Source organism: Lotus japonicus, chromosome 2 (genome assembly GCF_012489685.1).
Source record: "Lotus japonicus ecotype B-129 chromosome 2, LjGifu_v1.2".
Lineage (NCBI taxonomy): Eukaryota > Viridiplantae > Streptophyta > Magnoliopsida > Fabales > Fabaceae > Lotus > Lotus japonicus.
In genome coordinates this window covers 89215761-89234749 of record NC_080042.1, presented here as the reverse complement: position 1 = coordinate 89234749, position 18989 = coordinate 89215761, and the positions used below count along the sequence as shown (strand labels likewise).

Below are 18989 nucleotides of genomic sequence, written 5' to 3'. Positions count from 1 at the left end.
CATTTCAGCTACTGTTAAATTCTGAGAGGTTTCCATTTTCATATAATTAGTAGTTTAAATGTGAAGCACTCTTCACAGAGTAGCGGTATATTGTCCATATTTGCCCTATATGTTCCCCTTTGATTTTAGCTTTTGGAGAAAACATAGTCATCCTCAAATTTTCAATGGGTAAGAGAATGCAGTATGTGAAGAATTATGGGTTCTTATGACATTGATGAGGTGGCATATAGAATTGCTCCAATATCATGGATGACATGTCAGAAACAAATCAAGCCAAGGGATTGGTTGTAGTTCCTCTATATAATAATAGGCCCTCAAGTAATATGCGTTAATGTATTTTTATTTACAGGTTTTTTACTGAAAGTATGGATCTGGAATGATCACATCTCACGAGATCATGCATACATGGCTGGGATGGCGGGAGGTAGGTCTATTTTGATAAGTGGAAACTTAATTTAGTTGGCACTCTTTGATTAATGTATTAGTTTGAAGCTACTTTTGTGTCTGTTTTATATTTTGGTCCATGTGTGTGTTGGTTGGTTGAATTAGGCTAATATGAAATCGGAACCTCAAAGAGTCAAGGTGCCACTGGACATACGTAACAAGAAGCTGAAAGAAGGAAATGGGCAGCAGGCAGGAGCATAGAGAGAGAGAGAAGGTTGATTGGATACAAAGAAAGCTAATTAAGTGGTTATGTTATTGTCAAACAAAAGCTATACGGGATAAGCTTTTAAAAATTATTCTAGAATTTTAAAATGTAAATTAAAAAAAATGGTTGTGTATCAGTTTCATACTTTAGTCTATGTTGTCTATTATCAAGCTCTCTTCACAACCTGATGCAGAATTGCACAAGATAGTGAGTAAAGCACTTCATTCATATAATTTTGGTTTCTATATTGAATATTTTTTTGCTTCTATTCTCAAATTTTAGGGGTAGTTGATGGAGCATGAACTTTATTCATAAGAGTTCATATCCAAGTGATTTGAAATGTGGAACTATTGACATTGAACATATTGGAGTGGAACATATACACTGTTACTTCCTTTACTTTTTCTTATTTCATCACAAGTTACCCTCACTGATGTGCAATATAGAAAGGTAACAATATTTGGATAAGTGAAATCTTTTACTAATATAATTTTATAAGAAACTGACATTAGTAGGTACATACCAGTATGTGCTTCAAGAAGTAACAATATAATAAAATGAGGCCCTCATTTGAGTTGTTGAGAAATGGAGAGAGGGTGTGACAGCCCGTGTTTACTTTGTGCTTTTCACTGTGGAATTCATATATGTAACTTTTGTACAAAGAGCTGTTATTTTGTTCAGATTTCAAATGATTGCTTCTGAAAATATATTTAAAAGATATTTCTTTGGAAGATGTAAGATCACTTCTCTATCAGACCCTGAGAATTTGTGTTGAAGATAGTTAATTTTGGAGAGTACAATTATTTTAGGAAACAAGGTGGTGTCTATTTAGTAGGAGCTGCTCCTGATGGTGTTTTTGGGTTTCGAAGTATTTCAGTTCCAAATTTGCTGGAAAATAGATTGATTAGAAATTCTTCCTCAAGTTGTTTAAATGAAAATGGGTTTGAGATGATTATTTTCTATTATGATTATAATTGATGTATCAAATGATGTTTCACATTTTGTATGTTTAATATAATTTCAATAATATTTTTTAGAGTACAAAGACCAGGTGGAAAGGAAAATTTTAATGAAAATATTGTGATGTTAAAACTAACATGTTAAGCACATGTCATTGACTCTCGAGCTTTGCTCTTTTTTTTTAAAGTACCTTGACATTAGACAATTTATAAAGAGAGTGGTTTTGACACCATATCGAGCTAATTCTGATGAAGAACTTGAGCTTTTCAAATCAAATTTGTTTTTCCACTACAAGCATGCTTATGTTGCATGCTTATGTATGAATTTTGCGATTTGAGGAAACTTATTATTCGTGCTAATGTACTATAGAATAGAAAGAAATTTTATTGCTTTTTATGTCAGGAAATTTTCAAATTAAATTTTGTTTTATAGGAAATCGTAATGGCATTAAAGTCTCAATCAAAGAACTAGAACAAGAGAGAAATAAAGAAAGAATCAATTAAATTGAATAATCATCACATTAATTGAAATTTAATTTTGAAAATATCAACTTAACTACTTCACCGTCATATTTGTTAAAAATTCCATTTGTAATCCCAAGATAAGGGAACAATTAAGTTAGTATTAAGAACAAACTCTATAAGGAAAAATAATAAATTTGGACTAACATGAGTTTAAGAAATTCTAAAAGTGAAACTAAAAGCACCAGTGTATCACTTTCATTAACTAAAAGTAGGAAAAGAAATTCATCAAACAATATAATGTACTCTTATTTTTGTACAAATTACAGGGTTAAAAGTTCCAACGGGAAGGTACATTTTAAATGAAATTTCTTTCATGATAAAACAAACATAAAAAAAAATTCTTATAGTTTATGTACATTCTTTATAATTTTTTCAGATAGTTTTAAGAGTAATTATAGAATAAGTATGAACGCGCATATTAGAAAAATCGTTAATATCATTCCAATACCTTTTTCATTATTGTAAAATAATTTTAGAAGTAAATTTTACATGTAAATACTAGAAATGTAAATTTTAAGAAAATCTCACTGCTTTGAAATATAATTTCATGTAAATATAGTTTTCTTTTATTTTTGTACAAATTGCAGGATGAAAATATCTCACAGAAGAAACATTTTACATGAAAATCTATTCCTATTAAAACTATTAAAAATTATTTTTTCATAATTATGATATAATGAAAATGTAGTAGTAAAATTATGTTATATGAGGATTAGAAAAAAATTCAATATATATATATGTATATATATATATAATTATTAAGTTTAAATTACATTGTTAAAAACTTTTACAATAAGATATATTTTCATGTTAAAAATAATTTTGATATAATTTCAATGTATTTTTTTAATTTTTCAAAATATTTATGTAAATAAAACTATAGAATATCTCCAATGCACGAGTATAAAACTATATATGTCAGATGAGCTCATCCCAATTAGTCTTGACTCAATAATGGAATATATTAAATGTACATATCTTGACCTTCCGCACAGAATGAAAGACCCGCAATTCTTTCAAGATAGAGTAATATTAACCCCTACACTGGAGGCTGTTGAAATGACAAACACTTACATGCTTGGCTTGATAGCTGCACCAGAACATGAATATCTGAGCTCCAACTCTGCCTTGTGATCTTATGAGCATTCTGAAATCCGAGGTGAGTGGTTCACCACATAATTTTTGAACGACACTAAAAGTTAATGAATGTCAAACCACAAAGGTATTCCAATCATGCTTTTGAGAAATATAGACCAAGCAGCAGGTTTATGCAATGGAACCAGATTAATTGTTGATGAACTTGGTGAACGTTATATTGGTGCAAGTGCTATCACTGGAACCAATGCTAATGACAAAGTGCACATTTCAATAATGGACTTGGTTCCTTCTGATCCAAATTTCCAATTAAATTCAGAAGAAGACAGTTTTCAATTGCAGTATGCTTTGCGATGATCATAAACAAAAGCCAACGACAAACATTATCTCAGGTTGGGCTCTTCTTTCTGAGGCTCGTTTTCACTCATGGTCAGTTATATGTAGCTCTCTCTAGAGTACGCTCAAGAAAAGGTCTTAAACTCTGAATACTGGATGAGTCAGGCAAACAACATACCAGTACTATAAATGTAGTGTTTAAGAAAGTTTTTGGAAATGTTTAATGTGTACAACACAATTTCATTTATTTATTCTATTTTTCTCTTCATGTATTATTACATGATTGACTTATGTATAATTTAAAAATTACATATATATAAAAACTAATTTATTTATTTCAAAATTCTAACATAAAATTCCGTGCAGCGCACGGGTTATCGTACTAGTATTAGCATTTAGGTTGCTAAGAAACCCGAGTCCATTAAAGAAAAGAAACAGAGTTCTTTGCATTATTACTCACTTGGGTTTGATTTATTGCTAAAAATTTGAGGTACAATTTCTGAGAAGAAACCAGTGCATGAAGTAAGAGTTTGAATAGAGAGTTAAAAATTATGGGACAAGAATTGGCTTGGATTGTTATTGACCAAGATAGTCCTAAGAATAATAGTTATCAATGCTTGGATTAGATGATACCCGTTTACTTCTGTGGGAGACTAGCTGACCAGGTCAGCTAAAAAAAAGCATGCTATGTTGTGCACATAGTGAGTTAGAGCAATGATATGCTTCATTCATAACATGTTCTTGTGCTTCATGACTCTTCTATTATATTTCTGTAATTTGAGGCCCTAATCCTATAAAATTAACTCATTCTTTCTCTTCTCATAAAATTGAATATTTTTCTTATATTGTGATGTATACGTTTTATTTTTAATATCAAATTAAAATTTAGTTAACTTTCATATTCTAAAAATAATTATTCAGTTAAAAATATTTTTTATTTTAATTATTTCTTCAATCAATCTAAACATTTTGAATCAAATAAAGTACAATAGTCTCAAAATGATAGTTCAAGTGGTAAGAGCTAGATGACATATGGGTTAGTAGGGGTTTGAAGGTCTAGGGATCGATTCCTACAAAGTGTAATTTATTTTTTCGATTAAAAAAATACAATAATGAAGATTATGATAAAGTGTGTAATTATATATAATAAACTATAAAATGATGAAAAATGAAACCTTACTCAATTAATTTTTAATTAATTAACCTTATCTTATAAAGCCTATATTCATTTTATGTATTTGCTAGCTAGGTACATAAAGTCATATATACTAGTTGTCGACAATCAAAATTAATTAAGCAATCATGTTAAGAAAGAAACATATAAAAAGTAAAGAATAGGCCACAATATTTTCAAAAAGGTTAGGAGTAGACCGCAATGTTTCTATCAAATATAAGACAAAAAGTCCCAGCAGCAATATTTGACTTTTAGTACACCTTCCCTATTTGTAGGGAAAAACTTTGAGTATGGAATATTTTTTATCATCAAATATAATATAATCTTTTAGGAGGGCATTTAAACTTTAGTATGTGAATGATAAATGACTTCAATGGATATAAGCCTTGTTTCTTTACCGTCACATCTAACGATTATGTGTTACATAAGACTAACGGTTATATTTTTTATTATTTAAATATAATATAATTTTAGTTTTGATTTTTGATTTTTGATATGGCAGAAAATGAATATATATTTATGTAAAAAAGATTTACTCTTTGAATAAACATTAAATCCACGATAAACTATAGGTAGAATAGATTCAACTACAGTTGAAAGAAGATTTATGATCATCAATAAAATTAGTAAGTTAAAAATAAAGAAAAGTGAAAAACATTTAAATAGTATTGTCTTTTTTTTTTGAAAGTTAAATAGTATTGTCAGTCATTATTGAACTTTCATATTAATTTTCTATTAAGCATTTGTAGTAACCTTTTTATAAAACCTTCGTATTAAATAACATTGCTAAATTATGGATTATATAGTATTAAAAAAACACTCTTTTTTTTGGGTCCATGAACCCCGCCTTGTACCAAACACTCTGTAAGGCTTATATATGCGGGGCTTTTTGGGCCTTATGTTTTCTGCTCTATTTCTATCATATTCTTTTGGGCCAAAAAGTTGAGTAGAAAAAATAAAATAAAATTTGTAGACTTCCTAGTGTTTCTTTATTTATAGTTCATGAACATTTATAAAACGAAGATCACTTTCGACCAAAATAAATAAATAAACGAAGATCACCAGAGTCCATATTTAAATTGGATGCTAGAATGTGAACAAAACAAGAAAAAATTGGATGCTAGAATTTTCTTTTGAGTTTTACTTTTATACTCAGAAATATATTTTACTGAGATAAAACAACAGTCCTAGCTACTTATTCTTCATCTTATTTAATAAAAATACGAAATAATAAGATTCCCCTGTACATAAAAGTTATATTAACATACTTAAGAAAATACATACTTAAGAATTAATTCTCAATTTACAATTCAGTTAAATTCAAAATACTCTAGAGTTTCAACATGTTCGACCGTTAAGTACTCATTTTTAAGAGACATATATGAGGTCTGAATCCCACATTAATGATGCAAGTTTTGCTCCAATATTCCTCTTCTGCTTTTTCAATTCAACACATAGACGTTTTGCTGCATCGTAGTACACCTGACCACATTGTCAATGATTTCACGGACTTGGCATCACTAACTTCAAAATCTTGTTCCTTATTGTAATTCGGCTTACACACACTTCCTCCTTTTGTTTCTGTGAAAGAGGCTCCATTTTCAAAAGCGTCACTCACTGAATGAAATTCCCACTTGTCCTCATTTGTATGACTACCTTTTCTCCACGTTACCTATACATGTTATATAATTAGTAAGATACTAGTAACTAAAATCATTTTATGTAAACAAATCTTGAAATCTCTTGAACTATTATTGATTGACAATCATTTTCATTAATCAACTATTAACTAGCTACTTGAAATGAATGTTCTAAAATTAATTACCTCTTTATTCCCAGCAGTTGGTGCTATGAAGAGGTTAGCTTCGCTTTTGAGGCTAGGTTTCATGCTTCCACCGATGGCATATTGCAACCATCCTTGATAAAGATTATTGGCTACATGTGCATATCCATGGCGAATTCTGCAATCATTATTATCATCAATAGTCAAATAAATGTTGTCTAATAGGTTTACATTTGTATATATCTTAACTTGATAGATAAAAAAATAATTAACCTTGGCATGCGCTGGTTGCAATTAGGTCCAAAATGGTTGTACACAACTGTAACCTTCATGTTTTGGTCTCTCACATACCCATCATCGTGGCCGAGAAGCATAACTTTATCTTGATCTCTAAACCAGTTGTTGGACACGGTCACATTAGTAGAACCTCGTGTGACATCAAGAAGACCATCTTCGCAATCATAAAGTGTGTTATGATCAATCCAAATTTTTGAAGCCGTAACCAATCTAATTGCATCCCCATCTACTTGCCCCAAAGGCAAAACTTTTCCATTAGGCCCCATCACCATCCCTGGAGCTTGAGCTTTACAATGATGAATCCGAATGCCATGGATGATTACATTGGTGGCCGAGAAACAAATAAACACTCATGAGATATGTGTATATACCTGAAAGCATAACTTATAGCATTTGTTCTTGTAATTTTAATTATCTGAGGCTGGTAATTACCTTGTAGATCATCAAACATGCATTATCAGCAATGTTGACATTTACGCCTCGACCATCAATTGTGGTGAAACTACTGATGAGAAGAGGTCTCTCAAGTCTAATTTTCATGTCTCTTTGGAATTTGATCCACACTTTACCTTGAATCACCGAAGCTCCATATCTCAAGGTGCCTGGTCTTGGATTTATTGGGTCATCACTGGGGTCAGTAACTTTATAATGGATGAGATTGTCACCAATATTGTTTGTCATCTTGCCAGCAAAGCCCACAGAGCAAGTGGCTAGATGAGGTCGATGCCTCCTCCATTCATTTCTTTGCAGAACTAAGGTTTGGAGTGAAAAGGGTGGCAATCACAATAGCCAAGAAAAAGCGCCAAAGGATGAATTTGATTCCATGAGAGGCCATTCTTGATGAGTTCAAACAATGATAATTGAGAAATAAAGCTTTTTAATTTCGAGTTTATGTTGGGGAAGTAGTAGTAATCTAAGTGATTATATAGGTAAGAGTAATCGTTGAGTTTGTTGAAGTTGTTTTACAAAGCTATGGCAAAAGGAGTATCTCATGTTAGAGAGTTTAGCTAAATTGTCTAAATTTAGTAATTTACACAATAACTACAAATAAAATTAGAAATTATAATAATCTCTAACAACATTTTTCAACGGCTGAAATTTAATTTAAAATTTATGAAAAAATATTTTGAAGTTAATTAGTTCCATTGTATGATATTGTTGTAACGAAATCAAAGGAAAAGACAGAAAAATTTCTATTCTTATCCTACAATAAACCAAATTATCATTGGTGAATTCTGTGGTACCTGCAATTTTTTTTGGGTGTGATACCCACATTAGGTGATTCAGTAGACTAATGACATGTTGTAATTGAATTTATAATTCTCAATGTTATAATTCTAGTCCTAATAGTACTCTCATTCATTGGACAACTCAACTGTCACCCGACGATCTTTGTTGACGTCCACCACGACCTTGCAGAGGTTGCAGTGAATCTCGACCTTAACATTGAGTCTGAGCGACATGATTTCGATCAAGGGAGAAGCTTAAACCTATCTAATCGACTTCATTAATCTTAAGGCACATTATTAAGAAAATACAATCGTTAATTCATGTGATACATGAGTCTTTATTACTATGTTAACTTATTTATGGTACCATACCTTGACCTGAAGTAAGGTACCACAGCAAGCACCATTATCATTTATAACTTCCGCATGGTGTTAGTATATTTGAAAGACTAGATTCACCCCTTGTTATAATTATACGTTTATAACAAATAATATCAATTTTTTATGGACACTTACGTTTAGGTGTATACATGCCTTTTGTAGTTAGATGTATGTTAAAATTGTGTGTATATAAATGGTAAAAAGAGTTTTTTTCTTAAGTGGTAAGAGCTAGGGAACATAAGGGTTGGGGAGGGGAAGGTTCAAGGTTCGAATCCTAGAAGGGAAATTTAAAGGGATTTTATAACTTACTAACTACTAACCACTAAAATTTGTCTATTAAAAAAATGGGTATGCTTATTGTTAATATAAGAGCGAAACTAATCTTGCGTCTCACAATCAGTCGAGTACAAAGCTGATGACAATATAGTTTTTCTATTTACAAAATAAGAGGTCTAAACATTTCATTACGAGTTGATCCTTACATTTATGACTAAGAAACAAATACAGGTAAGGAAAAATTTCTACTATTCACTTCACACTTGACCATCGTGCATTAGATAACTCTCTATAAAAAAGGATAAAATAATAAGATATTAGTTTACTAAGAAAACATTTAAAAATCATGAAGTGCTCTCTCGCATTTGGAATGGAACTCTATATATGAACATATATGACTGATATCCTTTTCATGATCTCATACATATCCTATACCACCATTGGATCCTCGTCTCCTTTGGAAAAAAGAAACAGAATTGGCATCTTAATCATTAGAGCGATCTAGAGAAGAGTCCTGGTGGACTGGTGTCTGTTTATGATAAAGGATAAAGATGAAGTCGACATGATGAAAGATTAATGTGCACACTTGTTGCGCACTTTCATCTTCGTCACCAATTTGCATTTTGCGACGCATCGTCGCTGCATGTTTTTTGTCCCTTTCTTTATGAAGTGTGGTCCTATATATCCTATGGATCGATTAGAATATGCGGCTTCACGGTAGCGTTCTCTTATCCTTCAATTGCTAGGTGACTTATGTCTTATCCTAGTACCCCACCTGTCCATATATACCAAAATACAATACCAATGTGAGAGGGATCAGCCTTCTCTCTAATTAAGGAATCATACATTCATTAGCTAAGAATCCTAAATTCTTTTTCTTTAAGTGGACATATCAAAAGAAAAGGAAAAAAAATACTTGATCATGTTAGAGATAGAAGTAGGTCAAGCTACTCTGATAGGGGTCTATCATATCGTCCATGGTTTAGCCTCCATCAAGGTCAAGTCAGGATAGGCTACACCAAGCTAAATTAGAAAATAAACAAACTTAGACTTTTTTAAAAGCTTATTATTTGAATAGATCAAACTTAGGCAACTCATAAAGCTGCGCTTAGTAAGCCGAACATGCGGCATATTTAATTAAGTTTTATTAATATAAATTAAATTTATTCTTTTACATTGGATTTTTTATTATAAAATCTGAAAATCATATACATTCTTGTTTATTTATAACTTTTAAACATGTTACACGATGTAATCATTTGACCATATAAATTTCTTTGGAAATTGATTGATGACCTATTTACTTTAACTTAAATGGTATAACGATCTTAATACATTATAGTTATTAGCCTAAAAGTTTTTTTGACATGTTTGCAAATAGCTAGGTTTGTCTGTCTACTCGAACGTCTTACTATACACAGATATTTGAATAGGCTACCGGGTCAGACCTTCATATAGATCAGATGCGGGCATAAAGTGAAAGTCTATGACAAATAATATGTCTGACTCATGCCTTAGAAAATTTAAATAGATTATGCCTCTTTAAGCAAAGCAGGCCTAACATATTTCCACCATTATGGCTAAATAAAAGGAAAACACTATTTTGCACAACTAAATTAATTGATCATCCATTATTGATGACAAGGAACACAACTCATGCTTTCTCAACTTTTTTCCCAATTTTATAGTTGGTTTCCTAATCAGAGTGATTGTTTAAGAAAGATATGTATTCATCAATATTGTAAGTTCTTAAGATACTCTAAAGAGCTTCTAGTTAAGCATTATTGGAAAAGAAATGTGAAAAACTTAGAGACAACTAACATGAAAGAGATTTGACTAAAATTAAATAAAATCGCTAAATTGAAAAAACAAAGACTTGAACTTTAGAGGATAAAACATGGAAAAATAAGTGAAAACGGAAAAGTAAAGTGATTGAGATTTTTATAGTGGGGTTTGTTAGTGTTGGGTGGGTGCAGGGCCGGCCCTGGGCCTGTGCAAGCAGGCACACAGTCCAGGGCCTCCAAAAAGAAGGGGCCTCAAAAAAAATTCGAATACTTTTTACAGCGTTTTTCTTTAAAAAAGCGCTTTAAAAAGTCCATCTTTTACAGCGCTTTATACTGCTGTATACTATTTTACAGCGCCTAGAGGTCCAAAGCGCTGTAAAAGGCCTTTTTTTGGTTTAGTGTACCTATTAAACTTTCTCCAAAAAAGAAAATTTAGGGGTCCATTTTTATTATTAACCCAGGGCCTCCAAAATGTCGGGACCGGCCCTGGATGGGTGGTCTTTATGGATTAAGTGAATTGATATTTTGACACAGGGCTAAGATTTTTTTGTTGGTTTTCTTTTCATGGGAGTGCTGGATTTTGTGCTATTATGTTGTTTATGGGGTGTCGGTTAAATAATTTTTTTGCTTTAAAAAAAAATAAAGTGATGAAAAGAAATAAAGAGTTTTTTAATTTAAATTGATGGTTTTTTTATATAGCCAAATGTTAATTGTTAATTATTAGTAAATTAATTCCTTCGTCACGGGTTTGAACCATGACCCTTCACCCGTAAATCCCTTTATTTCTCTTAACTCACTAAGTGAACTATCATTCCCCTCAATTTGCATTGATGGTGTTTTAATTAGCATAAATGAGTATCTGACGATGTCTGCTCTGTTAGAAATATATTATAACTACTCTAGTATTATGATAAAATAAAGTTGGTTTAAAAACAAAAACAAACAAAATTTCATTTTTTTAACGTGAACCTTGATTTCTTTGAAGGCTAGATTCATCACTGCTATATGAAATTCAGCCATTTTTCAAGATTTTGTTTAATGTGATTCAGAAAATTCCGATTAACAAGAAGTTAAAATAATTTATTTACAAAGTAATTTTAACATATATAAAATGTATATGATAAAAATATAATCTGCATTTTTTTATTTTACTTTGAGGTCCCCTTGTGGCTTGTTGAATGTGGTCACTACGATGGAATGATTCATTGTGTTTGTGGCACAGCTCACATACATTTACTTCCGAATGCCCAGACACTCATTCTGACGTCTAAATCCGTATTGATGAAACAGCGAACCTAACTCGCCAACCAAAGCCAAAGCTAATTAAACTCGATCCCGTGGTACATTGTTCATTTATTTAACTATTTCAGTTGTACTGGTTCGAGTGTGGTCCTTTCATTTTTCAAATCAGGTATGACCATTAATTAGGCATGAAAAAATATTTAACCCACTTGCTTTAATAAAGATTCAAATCCAACCATTTGCTTAAGGTAGAACAACACCGTATCAATTGGTGTACGTGTTTGATGGATTGTCACATTATTAAGAAACATGAATAACTTTTTTATTATTTATTAAATTAGTATCTAAATTCCTAATTTACCATTAATTTCTCTTATTTATTTTGACTCTTTCAATTTTTTTATAAGGTACAAGAATTATGTTTATTTATGGGTATAATTGGTAAAATATAACCTGCTCTTCCTGAAACAGGATTGTCTCACTCTCCTTGCGCTGGTGGTGGAGCACGACCTTGACTGACTTTGCTTGCACATTAAAGCTGTTCTGACGCGACAAAGATGTATCTGCATAAGACACTTCAATACTCAAATCAGTAAAAGAGTAAAGAGAAAATCTCAGAGTTTATTTGATGAATAAGATAAGGAGATAAAATACGATAGTGTAATTATATATCTGTTGAACTAGAACACTTCATTATAAGAATATAATCTTGAGAGCAGATACAACATCAAATCAGATTTATACATTATACAACACAGCCCAGAGAACAATTTGCCTATTACACCCTAATTTGCTAGCTTAATTACTAACAACTGAATTTGCTTCTCTAAAGATATGAATTACACCCAAACCCATTGTTGCACTAGAAAAGACATTGCCACTCTGTTTCTCTTTTTCATGATGACTTGGTTGAGCTGCTTCCACCTTACAAGTTATTTTTATGCACTCATAGTAAGAGCAGCAACATGTACACCAGGATAGCAACAAAAACATGTTGCACAATAAGAATAAGCAACTTTTCTTTATAAATATAGGATCAGTGCATATTCAAAAGGAGTAATGATATATACACACCTCATCTTTTAAAACACTTCATTTCCACTTATTTTTGTTTCTATCTCTCTCCTCTTATTATCTATTACATCTCATACTTTCTCTCTCTTACTTTTTCTTTTTTTCCTATCTCTTTCCTCTTCCACCTCTTTCCACCTCAAAATGAGGTGTGAAGAAAACATTTTTCTATTCAAAAGTGTTTTGTGAAATCACTTTGTTATATGTCGACCTGTGATCGAATATTGCGAATAATATTGAGAAATAATAGTATCACTCTATAATGTCAACATCCTTTTAACATCTTCTCTCCACCCTTCCTCCTGTAACCAAAACAAAAAACATCTTCTCTCCAAAGACAGATACTCAACAAATACCTTAGTCTAAATTCATGCATCGGTTTCCGTGTTTTCTTTCCTTCCCTTTCTTTCCACCCAACCAAACATAGCAAAGATAAACAGAACAGTGCAGAGAAATAATAGGATCACTCTATAATGTCAACATCCTTTTAACATCTTCTCTCCACCCTTCCTCCTGTAACCAAAACAAAAAACATCTTCTCTCCAAAGACAGATACTCAACAAATATTTCTTTCTGCTTATAAAAAAAACAAATATTTCTTTCTTTCTCACTCTGAATATTTATTGAAAATATCTACCGGAGATCTACCGACAATTTTCCCTAAAAGTTGAAGTTTTTAAGTTATAAACAAAGAAAGGACAAAATATTCAACAATGATATATACACATTTCATGTTTTAAACACTTCATTTTCACTTATTTTTATTTCTATCTCTTTCATCTTAACATCTATCACATCTCATATTTTCTCTCTCTTACTTTTTATTTTCTTCCTATCTCTCTCCTCCTCCACCTCTCTCGACCTCATTTTAGAGGTGTGAACCTAACATTATTCCAAAATATTTAATTAAATGAGCAGTTTCTTTTTGGGTGCGATGTCAAGTTGTCAACATGGGTTATGGCACCATTTTCTCTCTCCATATATCATGTACATATTGCATTAATCACCAATTTAATTATGGTAACGATTAACAGGCAATAGGGGCGATATTCATGCATGTACATATATAGAAAATCAGAGTAATATTCATCTCATATTGTTGTAATTAAATGTAATTTGAAAATATGCGTAAATCCAGGCTTCGAGTATCAGTACAAACAAAAACTGAAAAAAGTGAGGTAAGTGTGAGAATCGCACGAGAGAATATGCCACACACGTGTTAACCATGCTCTCTAAAATTCACTGTTGCAAGGACAATATAGTCCAAACAATTTTTTACTTGATTCACTCTCTCAGGTCTTGTTTGGTAATTTCAGTAGGCTCGTTTCGTTTGCTTTAAAACCAGCTCAAAATCTCACCTATTAAACCCAAATGCAACAAGAGAGAGTGTGAGAGAGAGGGGAAAAAAAATGGCACCGCCGTCTTACTGTGTGAATGAGGGTAAAGCATGTGTGGGTTGGGTTCAGAAATACTTTAGTGACTGTCTGTGCAACCTGAGTGATGAAATCTCGTTCGGCTTCGGTTTCATCAGTTTAATATGTTGGGGAGTTGCAGAAATTCCACAGATATTCACTAACTTCCAAGCTAAGTCCAGCCATGGTGTTTCTCTTACATTTCTCCTCACTTGGGTTGCAGGGTAATTACATTTCATTTCATTTCACAACTCTTATTTTAATTTCCTATTTTAATTCATATTTCACACGCAAAAACGTATTTTGTGGTCGGCTGTTTACTACTTAGTATGAACATCTGCCGCATATAGATGATTAGTTATTAGTGTCAGTCGCGGATATACCTTGGACAAAAAAAATATAAATTAAGCTTGTTTTCTTAGCTTCAAATCACCTTAATTTCATTTCTTCTTCTTCCACCATGTTAATTAACTTGTTAATTGTTTTTGTTAAATTACTTGAATTTGATTATTTGAATTTTGGGTGCAGCGACGTTTTCAACCTGGTGGGTTGCCTCCTGGAGCCGGCTACGGTATGTGAATTTTAACCCTAAGATATTTGTTTTGTTATGGTCCCTGTTTCATAAGGGTACCCTTCCTCTCTAAAAATTAAAATTCCTTGTTATTGAAAAGGAAAAAGGTAAATATGCCATTTTTAGAGTATTACTAATCAATCAAATCAGTATTCTAAAAATAGAAAGTTTTAATTAAAAATTACAGTATTTAATATTACTAATTTTAGAAGGAATTGTATTAGAATATACTTATAATATTGTAAAGACTTCCCTTTTAATTTGCTTTTGGTACTCACACCTTCTTTTTTTTTTATAAGCCAAAATAATATATTGAATTAAGTACAAGGGGTACTTCAACCCAATACAAAGAGGATGAGAGAAAAATAGAAGAAAAACAATCGAAGGAACTACAACCAGAACCTTAAGAGAACCCCCTCCCTAAGAAAGCACAACTTACTAGAATATACCTCGTTAAAACCTTTCCAGAAAAACCCCTTGGGAAAAACCTGGAGAAGAAAAAAGAGTACACATTACAGGAAGCCCCAATGTCACCTCCAAGGAGAAATACAAAACCCACCCAAAAAATGAAAAGACAAGCAGATCACTATCCCCTTCCTTTTAAAATAATATATTTTAATAAGAAACTTTGCTTTTAATTTTCTAATTGGTGCCGTGTTTAGTTAGTACTCCTTTTACTATTTTTTAATAAGATAAAATTATTACATTTATACTTTATTTACAATAATTATGATTGATGATTTACTTGTTTTTTTTCCTTCTTCTTTTCGGATTGCTGGAAATGCAGTTGCCGACCCAGTACTACACAGCTCTGGTAATTTAATTTTCCATTATGCATATTAGTTATTTATTTGGGTATAGTGGTTCTGTGGTATATTTTACAATAATTTGTTGTTTAAAAAATTAATCAATATGAGTGCAATCGTTCACTCATTTTTTTTGGTCAAATCGCTCACTCATAGAAACAAACAGAATATTTACAAAGTTGCAAAAAAAAATGGGCTGGGCCAATTAGAAATAATGGTACATGGCCCAATATCTAATGGCAGTTGTTACTGTGTATAATTTACAGCTTTACACAATCACTACGATCGTGTTAGTATTGCAAAGCTTCTATTATGACTACATTTATAAATGGCGCAAGCGTCGTCAGAAGATTAACATTGAAGAGGTCCTTTTTTTATTTTGATGGTCCTTTTTTACTAATCAAAATTGAGATTAATTCACAGAACATTAACATTGTGTTAATTAATAATAGGTTTTTGAAGAAGAGAGCAAACCTTTGAGACCAAAGCCAGGCTCTAACTTAGGGGTTCCAATACAAAATGGCACACACAAGGCAGTTCCTCGACGGGAGTATTACTATGCGTAAGTATATTTTAACAAATAATTAATATAGTGCTTAATCTTAATGAATGGTTCAATTTAGAAAAAAGCGTAAGTATGAGACTTGCGTGGTGGTTGATCACCTCGTCCCTTGATAATGAGGTCGGGGATCTTGCCTATGGAAAGCACATTTTGTGCTTTAGGACTTAGAGCGAGCACCCACTGAGAAGTGATTAGTCAATGTTGACGGAGGTGGATACCTGATATAAAAAATTAAAAAAATAGAAAAAATGTGATGTGAGTTTTAATTGTGGAGTTAATTAATTGAACAGGTCAGCGAGATCAATGATTGGTAGTGCCACTCCACCATGTCATGCCTACATTAGAGCTGCTAAAAGTGGCCCTTCAGCCATGAATTTGAACTTTGATTCATCTTCTGATGATGATGAATCTCCTCCACTTCCTTCTACACAGCCTAGACCTATCCCTCGTTCTCTGGTGAGACTTAATTAAGCATTGACAGTTTATTACTCAAAATACTACATTATAAAATGCATTGTATCTATACTTCAATTATGGAACTCTACATATCCAATGAAAGTTCAATCCTGTAATTCATTGTCCACTACTGATTCAGGGAAGCTATGGAACTTTTCTAGCAACAGCAGTTAACTTTCCCTTGACGGGGAGTGCTTTATGCATAAGATTGAGTGGAAGAAAACTACTCCTTCAGGTATCACTAGCTACCTAATTCTACGGTAGCGATATATTCCTTCATTTATAATCATCTCAAATGTGTTTTGTTGAAAAGTCTCACGTTGGCTAGAGTCAAATAATTTCTTATAAAGGTTAAACAAATTTCAATCCTAGCTAAGCTAGTTTTTGCGCTAGAGTTATATCTAACCCAAATTCTTCGCAGGAGCATGACATGCACAGTGCTTTGGGTCAATGGTTGGGATGGCTCATGGCTGCTATCTATACGGGTGGTCGCCTCCCTCAAATATGGTTGAATGTATGTGCCCATTTTTCTTTTTTATTTCCCAATTTGTTGATTGCATTCTATTTTCTGTACCAAATTATAACTGACAAAGTTGTTTACATCATTATTGGCCAGATCAAAAGAGGGAGTGTAGAGGTAATATTTAATCCAAATAATTCCTTGTACTTGAATTATTAATTACAAGTTCAGAGCATAACTTGTGTATTTCCACTAATTCTTAGATGATTTTTTATAGGGATTGAATCCTCTCATGTTCATCTTTGCACTAATTGCCAATGCCACTTACGTTGGAAGGTTATAATTAATCCTCTCACAATCATATATTTACTTGCATTTCCTTATTCTGAAAAAAGTCAAAAACTAAAAATATCTAACTCATGTTGTCTTTGCAGTATTCTTGTACGAACTACAGAATGGGAAAGCATCAAAGCGAATATGCCATGGTTGCTAGATGCCATAGTTTGCGTGGCATTGGACCTATTTGTATCCTTATATAAGCACTTTTTGGTTCAGATTTTTAATGAAAAATTATATACATTCATGGCTGAACTTTGCAATACCTTAACATTGCTTGACAGATAATATTACAGTACATCAACTACAGATATATACGGAAGAAACCAACAAGTGCTGATGATGGCAAATATGAAAACTACAAAGAAGACAGAAAAAGTGTCGTGTATTGATAAGTGTTAATTAATTTGCTACTAGATATTGATCTGCAGTACTAATTAGGAAATTATGATCAATTTTATGAATCATGAACCGTTAATGCATGATTCTTATAATACTAATCAAAAGGTGAATTTCACCTTCCACTTTTTGTCACTTTCATTTCAACAACTACCAGATTTGGTGAGTGTTGATATTTCCAAATCCAAGTTATCAATTTAGTGAGCTATGAACCGTTCACTCAAACCTGTATGATGCAAAGCTCTAATTTGATTTTGGAACCTAAATCATGAACCGTTCATTCATGGTTCTCAAAAAAGTGTAAGAAAATTTGGACATTGTGTCGTTATCAACAACCAAAGTCCAAAACAGATGTGATTGATGTATCTGGACAGTTCTGTTGCCTTTATTCAAACAGTTACGTCCCTATTGCCTACTTTTTTTTCATTTTGTTGTTGTCCAAGGAAAAAATGTACGATTTTGCAAAATATGTGAAAACTCTATGAAGAGGGGTTATTGTTTTGGCACATATGACAGAAACATCACCAACAACTACTGCAAATATTCATAACAATTTTATCATGAGGAGGCTGTGAACACTTTTCATTGGAGGAACAGAGCAAGAAGTTTGATTGGTGTCAAGAGGTGCACCACAAATGCCTTGCCTTTGTTACCACCAATAATAACAGATCCATGGGTATTTAAATTCAGAGTTCCTTGCTATAGCTGGCTTACACCAAGCAACAGGGCCGTGTAGGGGATTGGAAAAGTAAGCAATTGCCTAAGGCCCCCTAGAATATATTAGGCCCCAAAAATATTTTGTATGTATATACTACATAAGATATATTATTGAGACTTGATAGAGTAATGAAACAATAAAAAATTATGCAACATTAATCGTAACATGGATAATGTAATTAATGTAATGTGAGAACTTAAAAGTTCAACGTGGGATGTGCAACTTTGGTAATTATTAGTAGTATTATTTTGTATTGGCAAATTTACATTTTTCTGAAAAATTAATAAATAAATTAAATAGTTGTTGTTTATACATTTTGAAAACTAAAAATATTAAATTGTGTCACTCATAACATTTAGGTTTTTAATCACTTATATATATAATATAGTATTATATAAGTTTGCTCTTCACTCGTTGTTTCTTCTCTAAAGAAAGAATTTTTTTTTATTACTTCAACATTTTCGTCTT

General features: G+C 31.9%; 1 protein-coding gene and 1 pseudogene across 1 annotated transcript; one reads left to right on the top strand and one right to left on the bottom strand.

Moving 5' to 3' along the window:
* Positions 1–6185: 6185 nt before the first annotated feature.
* LOC130735839 (probable pectate lyase 16) lies at positions 6186–7653 on the bottom strand (annotated as a pseudogene).
* A 6502-nt stretch (positions 7654–14155) lies between these two features.
* On the top strand, positions 14156–17926 carry LOC130740765 (probable vacuolar amino acid transporter YPQ1). The gene is made up of 12 exons (XM_057593454.1): positions 14156–14437; positions 14742–14784; positions 15572–15598; positions 15857–15955; positions 16043–16152; positions 16443–16608; positions 16748–16843; positions 17030–17122; positions 17225–17245; positions 17346–17404; positions 17503–17593; positions 17689–17926. The coding sequence occupies exons 1-12, from the start codon at positions 14211–14213 to the stop codon at positions 17794–17796; spliced, it is 1140 nt and encodes a 379-aa protein (XP_057449437.1). The 5' UTR covers positions 14156–14210; the 3' UTR covers positions 17797–17926.
* Positions 17927–18989: the final 1063 nt, after the last annotated feature.

Bases quoted from the DNA above. Each gene is read 5' to 3' on its own strand.
- LOC130740765 (XM_057593454.1), top strand. From the start codon at position 14,211: ATGGCACCGCCGTCTTACTGTGTGAATGAGGGTAAAGCATGTGTGGGT. The intron at 17,123-17,224 runs GTATGTGCCCAT...ATTATTGGCCAG, and splicing joins TCCCTCAAATATGGTTGAAT to ATCAAAAGAGGGAGTGTAGA. The intron at 17,405-17,502 runs GTTATAATTAAT...TTGTCTTTGCAG, and splicing joins AATGCCACTTACGTTGGAAG to TATTCTTGTACGAACTACAG.